The following is a 16,797-nucleotide window of genomic DNA, read 5'->3' as shown; positions in this document are numbered from 1 at the left end:
TCAGCGGTGGGGGGGGAAAAAAAATCCTCAAACATTTGGCTTGCAAATTAACTCAGCCCCTTTCCCAATCTTCCAGGTCCACAAAATTCAAATAGTCCGCAGCAGGAAATCAAAAGAACTTGCATTTCTATAGCGCCTTTCACCATCTCAGGACGTCCCAAAGCGCTTTACAGCCAATGAAGTGTAGTCACTGTTGTAATGTAGGAAACGTGGCAGCCAATTTGCGCACAGCAAGATCCCACAAACAGCAATGTGATGACTAGATCACCTGTTTTTTTTTTAGTGATGTTGGCTGAGGGATAAATATCGGCCTCAGGACACCGGGGAGAACTCCCCCCTGCTCTTCTTCCAATAGTGGCCTGTGGGATCTTTTACCTGAGAGGGGCAGACGGGGCCCTCGGTTTAACGTCTCATCCGAAAGACGGCACCTCCGACAGTGCAGCACTCCCTCAGTACTGGCACTGGGAGTGTCGGCCTGGATTACGGAGCTCAAGTCTCTGGAGTGGGGGCTCGAACCCTTCGGACTCACATATACGGAACGAGAAGCGATGGACTGCCCTAAGCCTGTGCCACCTGTACCTTTTGATCCCCGCACACCGTGCCCGGCATAACCACGGCCGGATCGGTGATGTCGTCACCAAAATTGAAGTACGTTCCCCGGCAGCTGTACACCTTTTTGTCGACCGTGATTTTGGTCACCACTATCTCGGCGTTGGACCCGAGAACAGGCCGATCGTTCCCTCCCTGGCATTGAATCTTCCCACATTTCGCATCCCTGGAGACAAGAAAAAAAACGGGACGTGTTCATGTCAGGAATTTCCTTATAACGAAAACCTGTATTTACACAGCAACTTTAAGGTCGTAAAAAACCCCCCAAAACACTTCACAGGAGCGTAAATCAGGCTAAGATTTGACACCGAGCCACATAAGGAGATATTAGGACAGGTGACCAGAAGCTCGGTCAAGGAGGTAGGTTTTAAGGAGCGTCTTAAAGGAGGAGAGAGAGGCGGAGAGGTTTAGGGAGGGAATTCCAGAGCTTAGGGCCCAGGCGGCTGAAGGCACGGCCGCCAATGGCGGAGCGATGGGAATCGGGGAGATGCGCAAGAGGCCAGAATTGGAGGAGCGCAGAGATCTTGGAGGGTTGTAGGGCTAGAGGAGGTTACAGAGATAGGGAGGTGGGCGCCATGGAGGGACTTTTAGATGGACGTCCCATCGAAGGGTTTAGAATTGAAGAGATCCCAATCACCAGGGTCAGCTCGCGATATCTCCTGACCTCATTGATCCAGACAGGTCAATAGACCCAAGAGGTTGGAAGGCTCGTCTCCAAGAATGAGACTCGATGGCTGGACACACCTGGGCTCAGGCAATCCAGGAGCCACTGCCGCCCGCCCCCGATTATTGGGGGCCTCGTGAGGGACGCACATGCCCAAGGGATGCAGGGAAAGCTCTGCCTCCCGCTGACAGCAAGAGGGAGAGGGTGGAGCTGGATCCCGGAGAGGAACACATCCCACAACTGGCTGGACTCTGCCTGAAGATCCAGGGCTACAGGAGATGGACTCACACAGCATCATCGTTAAGAACATAGCAACAGGAATAGGCCATTCGGCCCCTCGTGCCTGCTCCGCCATTTGATAAGATCATGGCTGATCTGTGATCTAACTCCATATACCTGCCTTTGGCCCATATCCCTGAATACCTTTGGTTGCCAAAAAGCTATCGAGCTCAGATTTAAATTTAGCAATTGAGCTAGTATCAATTGCCGTTTGCGGAAGAGAGTTCCAAACTTCTACCACCCTTTGTGTGTAGAAATGTTTTCTAATCTCGCTCCTGAAAGGTCTGGCTCTAATTTTTAGACTGTGCCCCCTACTCCTAGAATCCCCAACCAGCGGAAATAGTTTCTCTCTATCCACCCTATCCGTTCCCCTTAATATCTTATAAACTTCGATCAGATCACCCCTTAACCTTCAAAGCCCCAATTTGTGTAATCTCTCCTCGTAACTTAACCCTTGAAGTCCGGGTATCATTCTAGTAAACCTACGCTGCACTCCCTCCAAGGCCAATATGTCCTTCCGAAGGTGCGGTGCCCAGGACTGCTCACAGTGCTCCAGGTGCGGTCTAACCAGGGTGAGGGCGTTTGGGGACGCCATGCTTCAAAGGTGAGTCACTCCAGTGTCGGGTTCCGGGTAAGCTGCTGGTGTTCACCTCCTAGATGCCCGCGTGGAGATTGACCCTCCTTGGCAAAGGGCAAAGAACCGAGGGCGTACCAGCGCCCATGGGACCGCGCCCCAGCGAGGCTGGTGGGGGCAAATCCAAGACGTTACTCACTCTTTGGCGCAGCTCATGAACGTTCCGTTAGGGTACCCTCCGCAATTGCCGTATTTGTTCCCCTTTTGATTGACGGTGGTGAAACAGATATCGGGAGCTTGAACCGAACCTGGGTGAGCAAAGCACAGGTCAACACATCATTCACCCTCTCGCTGGTCAACACATCACCCGCCCACTTACTGGTCAACAGAAGGGGAGGCCGGAATTGGAGGAGCGCAGAGATCTCGGAGGGTTGTAGGGGCTGGAGGAGGTTACAGAGATAGGGAGGGGGAAAGAGGGCCATGGAGGGGATTTGAAAACAAGGACGGGAATTTTAGATTCGAGGCGTTCCCGGACCGGGAGCCAATGTCGGTCAGCGAGCTCAGGGGGGTGATGGGTGAACGGGACTCGGTGCGAGTTAGGATACGGGGGGCAGCAGAGTTCAAGTATATGGAATGTGGAAGATGGGAGGCCGGCCAGGAGAGCTTGGGAATAGTCAAGTCTGGAGGTGACAAAGGCATGGATTTTTTAAAATTATTCGTTCATGGGATGTGGGCGCGCTGGCATTTATTGCCCATCCCTAATTGCCCCTTGAGAAGGTGGTGGTGAGCCGCCTTCTTGAACCGCTGCAGTCCATGTGGTGAAGGTTCTCCCACAGTGCTGTTAGGAAGGGAGTTCCAGGATTTTGACCCAGCGACGATGAAGGAACGGCCGAGATATTTCCAAGTCGGGATGGTGTGTGACTTGGAGGGGAACGTGCAGGTGGTGTTGTTCCCATGTGCCTGCTGCCCTTGTCCTTCTAGGTGGTAGAGGTCGCGGGTTTGGGAGGTGCTGTCAAAGAAGCCTTGGCGAGTTGCTGCAGTGCATCCTGTGGATGGTGCACACTGCAGCCACGGTGCGCCGGTGGTGAAGGGAGTGAATGTTTTGGGTGGTGGATGGGGTGCCAATCAAGCGGGCTGCTTTGTCCTGGATGGCGTCGAGCTTCTCGAGTGTTGTTGGAGCTGCACTCATCCAGGCAAGTGGAGAGTATTCCATCACACTCCTGACTTGTGCCTTGTAGATGGTGGAAAGGCTTTGGGGAGTCAGGAGGTGAGAGGAGGGTTTCAGCAGATGAGCTGAGGCAGGGGGTGGAGACGGGCGACCTTATGGAGGTGGTCTCGGCGACGGGGAAACAGCGGAACCAACCGAATAGCTCCCTCAAAAGAGCCAGCACGGGCTCGACGGGCCAAATGGCCTCCTTTTGCGCTGCGAGATTCGATCTCTGCCTCAAAAATAAAAAAACCTCGTTAGCAACGCGCCTCGAAAACGTCTCACCTGGACCCCAGAGGACTTGGCACTGCATCGCGAAGGTCAGGCACACTCCGTTGTAGCAGTAGGCCCTTTGGTTGTCACAGGCAACGCCGTTCCTGAGGAACACATTGGGGGGACAGTAGGGCGAGACACCGGTGCAGTGTTCCGGCAAGTCGCAATCGCCCAGCGGGACCCGGCAAACAGACGCCGCACGTTTCAACTGTGGGGCAAGAAAATAAATCGCTTATCCTCTTCGTTCAACTTCCAGGGAAGGACACAGCGGACAAGACAGGTCCCAACCCGGCTCTCACGACTAAGATTCTTCGGCCACTGACTACGGAAGGGGAGTGGAGCTGATTTCCCATTGCCTTCCTCATTGTTTTTGACCTTGGGAGTGCCTCTTCCCAGGTGAACGCCAACCCAGGCTAAGGAGGCCCCACCTACCCTTCACTCCGTGGCTCAGTGGCTCTCTCTCTCTCTCGCCTCAGAGTCGGAAGGTCGTGGGATCGAGCCCCCACTCCAGAGGCTTGAGCCCCATGATCCAGGCCGACACTCCCAGTGCCAGTACCGAGGGAGGTGCCGTCTTTCGGATGAGACGTTAAACCGAGGGCCCCGTCTGCTCCTCTCAGGTGGATGTAAAAGATCCCACGGCCGCTATTGGAAGAAGAGCAGGGGGGAGTTCTCCCCGGTGTCCTGGGGCCGATATTTATCCCTCAACCAACATCACTAAAAAAACAGATGATCTGGGTCATTATCACATTGCTGTCTGTGGGATCTTGCTGTGCGCAAATTGGCTGCCGCTTTTCCTACATTACAACAGTGACTACACTTCACAAAGAACTCCATTGGCTGTAAAGCGCTTTGTATCCCCCGTGCCTTTGTTACCTCCAGACTCGACTATTCCAATGCTCTCCTGGCCGGCCTTCCACCCTCTGTAAACCTGAGCTCATCCAAAACTCCTGCTGCCCCCGTATCCTAACTCGCACCGAGTCCCGTTCACCCATCACCCCCACCTGCGCTCGCTGACCTACATTGGCTCCCGGTCCGGGAACGCCTCGATTTTAAAATTCTCATCCTTGTGTTCAAATCCCTCTATGGCCCTCGCTCCCCCAACTACCTCCAGCCCGACAACCCTCCGAGATCTCTGCGCTCCTCCAATTCTGGCCTCTTGCCCATCCCCCGATTCCCATCGCTCCGCCATTGGCGGCCGTGCCTTCAGCCGCCTGGGCCCTAAGCTCTGGAATTCCCTCCCTAAACCTCTCCGCCTCTCTCTCCTCCTTTAAGACTCTCCTTAAAACCTACCTCTTTGACCGAGCTTTTGGTCACCTGTCCTAATATCTCCTTATGTGGCTCGGCGTCAAATTTTGTCTGATTTACTCTCCTGTGAAGCGCCTTGGGGACGTTTTACTGCGTTAAAGGCGCTATATAAATGCAGGCTGAGTGAGCAAAACACGGTCAATAATCACAATTCACTTTCGAGTCTCATGACTTAGACATTTTGTTTTAAATAAAAGTACCAGACTGTCTCATCCTGGTTGCAAAAAAAAAAAAGCAGCCAAAGAAATAATTACATTTTAAAAAGCCAAGACACCAGTAGCTCCTGGGAATCGAGAGGGTCGACAAAGACTGTCGATAATTAGGAACAGGAGGAGGCCATTCAGCCCCTCGAGCCTGTTCCGCCATCAATGAGATCAGGGCTGACCTGTGACCTAACTCCATATGCCTGCCCTAGCCCCATATCCCTTAATATCTTTGGTTAACAAAAATCTATCAATCTCAGATTTTAAATTAACAATCGAGTTAGCATCGACTGCCGTTTGCAGAAGAGAATTCCAAACTTTACCACCCTTTGCGTGTAGAAGTGTTTCCTGATTTCACTCCTGGACGTCCTGGCTCTAATTTTTAGGCTGTGTCCCCTAGTCCTAGACTCCCCAACCAGCAGAAATAGTTTCTCTCCATCCACCCTATCAGTTCCCCGTAATATCTTGGAAACTTCCATCAAATCACCCCTTAATCTTCTAAATTCCAGGAAATACAATGCTAGTTTGTGTAATGAACTAGTTGGCCACTGAATTTGATCCACTTTGGACCCAAGAAAGGTAGATATTTTCTAATGGCGAGAAGCCGGGAACTGTGGAGGAGCAGAGAGATTTAGGGGGTCCACGAACAGAAATCACTAAAAGCTAATGGACAGGGACAGAAATAATTTAAAAGGCCAATGGGATGTTGGCCTTTAACTCGAGGGGGCTGGAATACAAAGGGGGAGAAGGTGATGCTTCAGTTGTACAGAGTCCTGGTCAGACCCCATCTGGAGAGACTGCGTTCAGTTCTGGGCACCGCACCTTCGGAAGGACATATTGGCCTTGGAGGGAGTGCAGCGTAGGTTTACTAGAATGATACCCGGACTTCAAGGGTTAAGTTACGAGGAGAGATTACACAAATTGGGCTTGTACTCTCTGGAGTTTCGAAGTTTAAGGGGTGATCTGATCGAAGTTTATAAGATATTAAGGGGAACGGATAGGTTGGATAGAGAGAAACTATTTCCGCTGGTTGGGGATTCTAGGAGTAGGGGGCACAGTCTAAAAATTAGAGCCAGACCTTTCAAGAGCGAGATTAGAAAACATTTCTACACACAAAGGGTGGTAGAAGTTTGGAACTCTCTTCCGCAAACGGCAATTGATACTAGCTCAATTGCTAATTTTAAATCTGAGATAGATAGCTTTTTGGCAACCAAAGGTATTCAGGGATATGGGCCAAAGGCAGGTATATGGAGTTCGATCACAGATCAGCCATGATCTTATCAAATGGCGGAGCAGGCACGAGGGGCTGAATGGCCTACTCCTGTTCCTAAGATACAGATCAGCCATGATCTAATTGAATGGCGGAGCAGGCTCGAGGGGCTGAATGGCCTCCTCCTCTTCCTATGAAGGGGACTAATTTGCAGGGGGAGTGGCACTAACTTGGACGGTTCTTTCAAAGAGCGGGCACAGGCACGACGGGCCGAACGGCCTCCTCCTGTGCCGTAAGATTCCACGATAAGCAGACAGATGAGAAGCAACCGATGTACCATCGATTTTCCCCCCCACCCCGTTACAATCCTTCAGTTGCCCCTTCGGACGTCAATTCTGCCTCCCGCAAAACACCTGCGACTAGGCCGAGCTGCGAGCAGAGCAGCGCGAGCGCGAGGAACACAGAGGGGCCGATTCCTACCTTACAGTTCTCGCAACAGGCACCTTCTGAGGAACACTGAGCCCCCGGAACCAGTTTGCAGCTGGTGGCGTTGCAGCAGGGATCGGCGCACTCCTGACACGAGAGAGACAGGAAAACAGCGTCAAGTCACCGCGGTTTCGGGGCCTACACGGTCTCCATGGCGACGCGGAAGCCTGGAACGACTCCGTTCGACTTTTTCTCCGACGCATTTGGAAAGAAGACCCTTCCGCTCCGAAAAGATGGAGGAGGTAGGGGCATCACGGGGTGGGGGGGGCGTGGGCGAGACCAGGAACGCCCCCAGGCTCGCCTCCCGACGGGAGTTGGGTTCACTGCCCATCGAAAGGAAGAAATAATCCGACAGGTTTCTCACTCCTCATCAAGTGACTCCTGTCAGAAGGCGCCTGTGGGCGGCCGGGCTCGGGGCAGGCCGGGCGTCCGGCCTCGGGGCAGGCCGGGCGTCCGGCCTCGGGGCAGGCCGGGCGTCCGGCCTCGGGGCAGGCCGGGCGTCCGGCCTCGGGGCAGGCCGGGCGTCCGGCCTCGGGGCAGGCCGGGCGTCCGGCCTCGGGGCAGGCCGGGCGTCCGGCCTCGGGGCAGGCCGGGCGTCCGGCCTCGGGGCAGGCCGGGCGTCCGGCCTCGGGGCAGGCCGGGCGTCCGGCCTCGGGGCAGGCCGGGCGTCCGGCCTCGGGGCAGGCCGGGCGTCCGGCCTCGGGGCAGGCCGGGCGTCCGGCCTCGGGGCAGGCCGGGCGTCCGGCCTCGGGGCAGGCCGGGCGTCCGGCCTCGGGGCAGGCCGGGCGTCAGGCCTCGGGGCAGGCCGGGCGTCAGGCCTCGGGGCAGGCCGGGCGTCAGGCCTCGGGGCAGGCCGGGCGTCAGGCCTCGGGGCAGGCCGGGCGTCAGGCCTCGGGGCAGGCCGGGCGTCAGGCCTCGGGGCAGGCCGGGCGTCAGGCCTCGGGGCAGGCCGGGCGTCAGGCCTCGGGGCAGGCCGGGCGTCAGGCCTCGGGGCAGGCCGGGCGTCAGGCCTCGGGGCAGGCCGGGCGTCAGGCCTCGGGGCAGGCCGGGCGTCAGGCCTCGGGGCAGGCCGGGCGTCAGGCCTCGGGGCAGGCCGGGCGTCAGGCCTCGGGGCAGGCCGGGCGTCAGGCCTCGGGGCAGGCCGGGCGTCAGGCCTCGGGGCAGGCCGGGCGTCAGGCCTCGGGGCAGGCCGGGCGTCAGGCCTCGGGGCAGGCCGGGCGTCAGGCCTCGGGGCAGGCCGGGCGTCAGGCCTCGGGGCAGGCCGGGCGTCAGGCCTCGGGGCAGGCCGGGCGTCAGGCCTCGGGGCAGGCCGGCCTCGGGGCAGGCCGGCCTCGGGGCAGGCCGGGCGTCAGGCCTCCGGGCAGGCCGGGCGTCAGGGCAGGCCGGGCGTCAGGGCTCGGGGCAGGCCGGCCTCGGGGCAGGCCGGGCGTCAGGGCTCGGGGCAGGCCGGGCTCGGGCAGATGCCGTCCATGAGCAAATAGACAGCCGAAGCTCACTGTGCGGAATGGCCACTTTAGACGATGTATTGGGAACTGTACTCCAGCAAGAGCCAGTGCCCTCGGGAGGGGAGGGAGGTAGGTAAAGATGGCCACTCATCGACTCTGGCATCACTGAATGATTCGCGCTGCAGAAACCAAATACAACATCACAAACAGAAAACAGTGAATCATTTCGGCCCCAGGGCCGATCCCCCCCATTCAGGGCCCATCCCCGCCCTGCCCCCCAATGCCCATCTGCACCTCCAGTACCCATCCCCAGCCCCAGCCCAGAGACACCAATATTGTCTGCATCATTACGGGACTAGATAGAGTGGATAGGGAGGACCTATTTCCCTTAGCAGAGGGGTCAGTGACCAGGGGGCATAGATTTAAAGTAATTGGTAGAAGGATTAGAGGGGAGCTGAGGAGAAATGTTTTCACCCAGAGGGTGGTGGGGGTCTGGAACTCACTGCCCGAGAGGGTGGGAGAGGCAGAAACCCTCAACTCATTTAAAAAGTATCTGGATGTGCACTACGTAACCCACAGGGCTACGGACCAAGAGCTGGAAAGTGGGATTAGGCCGGGTGGCTCTTTGTCGGCCGGCACGGACACGATGGGCTGAACGGCCTCCTTCTGTGCCGTAACTTTCTACGATTAATTCAGGACACTTCCCCGTCATCCTTACGTCGGCCAGTCCGCAGTCGCACTCCTCCCCTTCCTCCACGTACAGGTTGCCACACCGCTGCCCCCCAAAGAGCCGGACAGAGGCCGGGAAATTAAAAAGGCACATGGCCCCTCCCTGCTTCAGACTGATCTCCAGGTCGTCTTTACTGCAACTGCTGAAAGCCTGGCCAGGAAGGAACCTGGTGGAGACACAGAGAAATACATCTTTAGACAACAACATCCCTTCCTTTGTTCTGTTTCATGTTAAAAATGTTACGTAGGATTAGATACAGAGTAAAGCTCCCTCTACACTGTCCCATCAAACACTCCCAGGGCAGGTACAGGGTTAGATACAGAGTAAAGCTCCCTCTACACTGTCCCATCAAACACTCCCAGGGCAGGTACAGCACGGGTTAGATACAGAGTAAAGCTCCCTCTACACTGTCCCATCAAACACTCCCAGGGCAGGTACAGGGTTAGATACAGAGTAAAGCTCCCTCTACACTGTCCCATCAAACACTCCCAGGGCAGGTACAGGGTTAGATACAGAGTAAAGCTCCCTCTACACTGTCCCATCAAACACTCCCAGGGAAGGTACATCACGGGTTAGATACAGAGTAAAGCTCCCTCTACACTGTCCCATCAAACACTCCCAGGGCAGGTACAGCACGGGTTAGATACAGAGTAAAGCTCCCTCTACACTGTCCCATCAAACACTCCCAGGGCAGGTACAGGGTTAGATACAGAGTAAAGCTCCCTCTACACTGTCCCGTCAAACACTCCCAGGGCAGGTACAGGGTTAGATACAGAGTAAAGCTCCCTCTACACTGTCCCGTCAAACACTCCCAGGGCAGGTACAGGGTTAGATACAGAGTAAAGCTCCCTCTACACTGTCCCATCAAACACTCCCAGGGCAGGTACAGGGTTAGATACAGAGTAAAGCTCCCTCTACACTGTCCCGTCAAACACTCCCAGGGCAGGTACAGGGTTAGATACAGAGTAAAGCTCCCTCTACACTGTCCCATCAAACACTCCCAGGGCAGGTACAGGGTTAGATACAGAGTAAAGCTCCCTCTACACTGTCCCATCAAACACTCCCAGGGCAGGTACAGGGTTAGATACAGAGTAAAGCTCCCTCTACACTGTCCCATCAAACACTCCCAGGGCAGGTACAGGGTTAGATACAGAGTAAAGCTCCCTCTACACTGTCCCGTCAAACACTCCCAGGGCAGGTACAGGGTTAGATACAGAGTAAAGCTCCCTCTACACTGTCCCATCAAACACTCCCAGGGCAGGTACAGGGTTAGATACAGAGTAAAGCTCCCTCTACACTGTCCCGTCAAATACTCCCAGGGCAGGTACAGGGTTAGATACAGAGTAAAGCTCCCTCTACACTGTCCCGTCAAACACTCCCAGGGCAGGTACAGGGTTAGATACAGAGTAAAGCTCCCTCTACACTGTCCCATCAAACACTCCCAGGGCAGGTACAGGGTTAGATACAGAGTAAAGCTCCCTCTACACTGTCCCATCAAACACTCCCAGGGCAGGTACAGGGTTAGATACAGAGTAAAGCTCCCTCTACACTGTCCCGTCAAACACTCCCAGGGCAGGTACAGGGTTAGATACAGAGTAAAGCTCCCTCTACACTGTCCCATCAAACACTCCCAGGGCAGGTACAGGGTTAGATACAGAGTAAAGCTCCCTCTACACTGTCCCATCAAACACTCCCAGGGCAGGTACAGGGTTAGATACAGAGTAAAGCTCCCTCTACACTGTCCCATCAAACACTCCCAGGGCAGGTACAGGGTTAGATACAGAGTAAAGCTCCCTCTACACTGTCCCGTCAAACACTCCCAGGGCAGGTACAGGGTTAGATACAGAGTAAAGCTCCCTCTACACTGTCCCATCAAACACTCCCAGGGCAGGTACAGGGTTAGATACAGAGTAAAGCTCCCTCTACACTTAGGGAGTTAGGAGTTAAACTAAAGAGTAGGACCTCAAAGGGAGTAATCTCAGGATTGCTACCAGTGCCACGGGCTAGTCAGAGTAGGAATGACAGGATAGCTAGGATGAATACGTGGCTTGAGAGATGGTGCAAGAGGGAGGGATTCAAATTCCTGGGCCATTGGAACCGGTTCTGGGGGAGGTGGGACCAGTACAAATTGGACGGTCTGCATCTGGGCAGGACTGGAACCAATGTCCGAGGGTGAGTGTTTGCCAGTGCTGTTGGGGAGGGTTTAAACTAATGTGGCAGGGGGATGGGAACCGATGCAGGAAGTCAGTGGGAAATAAAATGGTGACAGAAACAAAAGGCAGTAAGGGAGAGTGTACAGAACATGACCGGACAGATGGTCTGAGAAAGCAGGGCAAAGACCAAGGGAAGTCTAGATTAAACTGCATTTATTTCAATGCAAGAAGTCTGATGGGCAAGGCAGATGAACAAGGCAGAGAACTCCCCCCTGCTCTTCTTCCAATAGTGGCCGTGGGATCTTTTACGTCCACCCGAGAGGGGCAGACGGGGCCCTCGGTTTAACGTCTCATCCGAAAGACGGCACCTCCGACAGTGCAGCACTCCCTCAGTACTGGTCGACCGGGAGTGTCGGCCTGGATTATGGAGCGCGAGTCTCTGGAGTGGGGGCTCGAACCCACGACCTCTGACTCAGAGGTGAGAGTGAGTGCTTGCCTTTTCAAAGAAATTCCTCTTCATCTCAGTCCTAAATGGCCGACCCCTTATCCTGAGACTATGCCCCCTAGTTCTAGACTCTCCAGCCAAGAGAAACAACCTCTCAGCATCTACCCTGTCAAGCCCCCTCAGAATCTTAGATGTTTCAATGAGATCACCTCTCATTCTTCTAAACTCCAGAGAGTATGGGCCCATTCTACTCAATCTCTCCTCATAGGACAACCCTCTCATCCCAGGAATCAATCTAGTGAACCTTCGTTGCACCGCCTCTAAGGCAAGTATATCCTTCCTTAGATAAGGAGACCAAAACTGTACACAGTACTCCAGGTGTGGTCTCACCAAAGACCTGTAGGATTGCAGCAAGACTTCCTTACACTTGTACTCCAACCCCCTTGCAATAAAGGCCAACATACCACTGGGTCCCCTTCACCTGCCTGACTCGCAGTCACAACCTCCTGTCCCAGGCCATTGACCGATTCTAAAACCCTACCTAACCCAAGGGTTGCGACTGCCTCAGGGATCAGAGTGCCCAGGTATCTCTCCCCCACCGGAAGGCCCTTTCAGGGTTAAGTGCCACTCTCCGTTACAGCCGTACCCAGTCGATGGTTCCATAATACAACCGCCCAAACGCTTGGGGTTCAAACAGGTGCAACTCCGGTCCTCCGTGTCGTGACTCATCCCCAGGTTGTGGCCTAGTTCGTGGGCCACAGTCGACGCTACTCCCAGCACACTGACCGAGTGATCCTAGGACAAAAAGGAGAAAGTGGGTGAGCTTCCCGGCATCATCAGGTAACCAAAGCCCAGAGAACGTCGGCCCGGGTCGGCAGGGCTTAGCGACCAGCCCCCCCCAACATCCCATCCGAGGGTGTTCTGGGGCCTAACTGACCAACATCTTGCTACTTGCCCCTGTGCTCGCTGGCCAACATTGGCTCCCAGCCCGGCAAAGCCTCGATTTTAAAATTCCCATCCTCGTTTTCAAATCCCTCCATGGCCCTCGCCCCCCCTTCCCTATCTCCATAACCTCCTCCAGCCCCTACAACCCTCCGAGATCTCTGCGTTCCTGCAATTCTGGCCTCTTGTACATCCCCCGATTTCCATCGCTCCACCATTGGCGGCCGTGCCTTCAGCCGTCTGGGCCCTAAGCTCTGGAATTCCCTCCCTAAACCTCTCCGCCTCTCTTCCTTTAAGACACTCCTTACAACCACTTTTGGTCACCTGTCCTAATATCTCCTTATGTGGCTCGGTGTCAAATTTTGTCTGGTATCGCCCCTTGTGAAGCATCTTGGGGTCGTTTCACTATGTTAAAGGCGCTATATAAATGCAGGTTGATGAGTCTCCCTGTTGGGAGGTTTATCTGAAGCCCAATGGGAAGAATCCCAACCCAGCGTGACCGGGCCACCCCTCCAGGTCTCAATAGTGAGACAGGCCGGATGGTCAACAGTGCCCTGAAGTATCTCAGATCTGGGCTAACCGGAAAACCTACAAGGAATATCCCAGCGCAAATGGGCCAACTGTAGATGGGATTTGGAAAAACAACTTCACAATAAGGAATATTCTACCTCGTATCTTCTGTCCGCCGTCCTCCTTCCATTTTCCTCAAGGTGCTGAATCTCGTTTGAGAGATCGGGCTATTCGACCCTGAGGGGAATCACTGGTGTTTGTAGTGGGGGGGGGGGCGGTGGGGGAGGTGGAACCCCCTGCACCCCCGCCGATCTTCACCCACTTTCCAGCGGGAGCCTCCGGACAGCGGTCGGAAGATATTTTTTTCCTTTCCTCTCCGCGGCCCAAGAGGCCAAATTGCCGACTGAGATCAGCAAACTCAACGTGGTTAAGGGGACCTTCTGTCCCGTAGGGCTCGTTGGAAACTAAGCCATGCGTTCATCTACTGAGCCAAACAGGAGCAGTCAAGGACAACTACAAGATTAGAGAGGGCCACTTATGTCCTGGTGACAACGGCCACCATCGGCAGGTAAGAAATTATCTTCTGTGGGCATCCGACGTCAAGGAGGTCCAATGGACATGGGACAGGTCGCTGCGTCCAAACTTGCACACGCTTAAAAATTACCCCACTTGGAATGATAGAGCAAAGGAGGCGGCCATTCGGCCCATCGTGGCTCTTTGAAAGAGCTGTCCAATTAGCCCCACTCTCCCCCCTTCTCTTTCCCCCATAGCCCGGCAAATTTTTTTCCTTTTCAAGTATTTATCCAATTCCCCTTTTGAAAGTTACAATTGAATCGGCCCTTTCAGGCAGCGTATTCCAGATCAGAACAACTCGCTGCGTAAAATTCTCATCTCCCCCTCTGGTTCTTTCCCCAATTATCGTCAATCTGTGCCCTCTGGTTCCCGACCCTCCTGCCACTGGAAACAGTTTCTCCTTATTTACTCTATCAAAACCCCTTCATGATTTTGAGCACCTCGATTAAATCTCCCCTTAACCTTCTCTGCTCTGAGGAGAACAATCCCAGTCTCTCCAGGTAACTGGAGACCATTTTATTTTCATTCCAGATCCTTTGAGGCTATTCTTACCCCAGCGTTATTTGGGCCTCAGGCCTCGCAAGGCCTCACCCACCAACCCTCACCAAGTACAACTAACTCCCTCACCACATTGACTCCACCCGATCGATCCTTGGAACACATAGAGCCATGCGATGCCATGCCAACCGTGCCACCTTGAAACGAGCCCCCTCTGAAAGAAAAAGCCAAGAGATTACTCCTCTTTTCCTCCCCCCCCACTTTTCCTTCAGGCGCGTGGGCCTAGCATGGCTCAGTGGCATTTCTATCGTGCCTTTCATGGCCTCAGGATGTCCCAAAGCGCTTTACAGCCAATTAAGTACTTCTTGAAGTGTAGTCACTGTTGTGATGTAGGAAACGCGGCAGCCAATTTGCGCACAGCAAGATCCCACAAACCAGATCATTTTTTTAAGGTAAGGATAAAATTTGGGCCCAGCACACCGGGGAGAACTCCCCCGTCCCCTCTTCTTCCAATAGCGGCCGTGGGATCTTTTACGCCCACCCGAGAGGGGCAGACGGGGCCCTCGGTTTAACGTCTCGTCCGAGAGACGGCACCCCCCGACAGCGCGGCGCTCCCTCAGTACTGGCGCCGGGGAGGGTCGGCCTGGATTACGGGGCTCACGTCTCTGGAGCGGGTGGAGGGGCCGCGAGAGAGCGCTCCCCACTCACGGTCGAAGAGTTCAGTCAGGGACAGATGACAAGCTCGAGGGCGCTCAGATTCAACCCAAGAAACGGGTCGGGTTACATCACTTACATGACGAGCTGTGCGTTGTCATGGCGAAGCCTGGGGAGGAGCTCGGTCTCCCTCCATTTTAGAAACCGTTTCAACGTGTCACTGGGACTCTTGTCGATTTGGAAAGGATCTCCCGTATTCCAGACTTCGACACCGACTAACGCCACACGGATGTTGAGAGGCCTGTAAAACTGATTATAGCAAAGCCATTTTAGTGATGAAGCAACTTTATTTATTTTCTACATTAGGTTACAACTACCTGCATTTATATAGCGCCTTTAACGTCCCCAAGGAGCGATTATCAAACAAAATTTGACACCGAGCCACATAAGGAGATATTAGGACAGGTGACCAAAAGCTCGGTCAAAGAGGTAGGTTTTAAGGAGCGTCTTAAAAGGAGGAGAGAGAGGCGGAGAGGTTTAGGGAGGGAATTCCAGAGCTTAGGGCCCAGGCAGCTGAAGGCACGGCCGCCAATGGTGGAGCGATGGAAATCGGGGGATGCGCGAGAGGCCAGAATTGGAGGAGCGCAGAGATCTCGGAGGGTTGTAGGGGCTGGAGGAGGTTACAGAGATAAGGAGGGCCATGGAAGGGATTTGAAAACGAGGGTGAGAATTTTAAAATCGAGGCGTTCCCGGACCGGGAGCCAATGTCGGTCAGCGAGCACAGGGGGGGTGATGGGTGAACGGGACTCGGTGCGAGTTAGGATACGGGGGCAGCAGAGTTTTGGATGAGCTGAAGTTTAGAGGGTGGCAGATGGGAGGCCGGCCAGGAGAGGGTTGGGATAGTCGGGAGTCTGGAGGTAACAAAGGCACGGGTGAGGGTTTCAGCGGCAGATGAGCTGAGGCAGGGGGCGGAGACGGGCGATGTTACAGAGGTGGAAGTAGGCAGTCTTGGTGATGGAGCGGATATGGGGTCAGAAGCTCATCTCTCCGGCTGAGACAGCACGGAATTCTCCTTTCAAAAGAGCCGTGTAGACCCCGTGACTTTGTCCCTCAACCCCAGTGCTTAGCTCCACACAGAACGGTGACAGGACAGGAGACGACCATTCGGCCCATCGAGCCCGTGCTGGCTCGCACCTCCCGAGATCGGCACTGCTCCCCCCGCTAACGGCTCAACGGGTGAATGGATCCCCCTACAGGCCGGGAAGGTTCCAGTTAATCGATTCGAGTGCTGCGATTGGCCTGAAGCGTCCAGGGCGAGGGGGGGGGATTCGCCGGAAAACTAAACATCAGGCCGGGGCGCCTGCTCCCGCCCGCTATCCAGGGGGGCTCATACCGTAAAAGCGCACAGCGCGCGAACGAGCCCGTGATCAGACTCGCCGGTGAGGTCTTCCACAGTCGAATAGCCGTGGAGAGTGGAAAGGGGGAGGGTGGGGGGAGGATGATGAAGATAAGGGGGAAAAGAGGCTGTATCTCCAGATCAGGCTACCAGGAGATCGAGCACGGGCAGGACCAAGGGCCACTCGTGCACAGACTGGTTTAAAAGGTTCTGTCCTCACCGAGTCCACCTGATTCGCTATTTCCAACATTCGAGTTTGGATAGTCTTGAGGTTGTACCTGTTGTCTCGAAACTGCGGGAGAAGAGGAGGGGGGAGAAAATAATTAAAATACAATTTACAGCATCCGAAACGGCCCCCCTCCCTCCCCAGGCTCACTGACTCGGGGCCGAGTCTACAGTCCCTCCCCGACCTATACTGAAACGGCTCCCCTAAAAAGGAAGAATTTGCATTTCTCTAGCGCCTCAGGACGTCCCAAAGCCCCTGACAACCAAAGACATTTTGAAGTGCAGTCACTGTTGTGATGTAGGAAACGCGGCAGCCAATTTGCGCACAGCAAGATCCCACAAACAGCAATGTGATCATGACCCGGATCATCTGTTTTTTTTTTTTAAGTGATGTCGGTCGAGGGATAAATATCGGC

General features: G+C 54.8%; 1 protein-coding gene across 1 annotated transcript in view; it reads right to left on the bottom strand.

Annotated features, from left to right (window-relative positions):
- Positions 1-543: 543 nt before the first annotated feature.
- Positions 544-16,797, bottom strand: part of adam15 (ADAM metallopeptidase domain 15) — a 40,087-nt gene continuing 23,833 nt past the window's right edge. The window contains exons 8-16 of the mRNA XM_067976067.1: positions 16,377-16,448; positions 14,900-15,069; positions 14,236-14,320; positions 12,230-12,378; positions 8,974-9,151; positions 6,805-6,897; positions 3,619-3,814; positions 2,326-2,434; positions 544-775 (exon numbers count right to left, since the gene is read on the bottom strand). Coding sequence (XP_067832168.1) covers positions 559-775; positions 2,326-2,434; positions 3,619-3,814; positions 6,805-6,897; positions 8,974-9,151; positions 12,230-12,378; positions 14,236-14,320; positions 14,900-15,069; positions 16,377-16,448 — 1,269 coding nt within the window. The 3' untranslated portion in view covers positions 544-558. The remainder of the gene's footprint in view (positions 776-2,325; positions 2,435-3,618; positions 3,815-6,804; positions 6,898-8,973; positions 9,152-12,229; positions 12,379-14,235; positions 14,321-14,899; positions 15,070-16,376; positions 16,449-16,797) is intronic.

The sequence above is a fragment of the Heptranchias perlo genome, chromosome 44 (genome assembly GCF_035084215.1).
Source record: "Heptranchias perlo isolate sHepPer1 chromosome 44, sHepPer1.hap1, whole genome shotgun sequence".
Classification (NCBI taxonomy): Eukaryota; Metazoa; Chordata; class Chondrichthyes; order Hexanchiformes; family Hexanchidae; genus Heptranchias; species Heptranchias perlo.
This window is presented reverse-complemented; position numbering and strand designations above follow the sequence as displayed.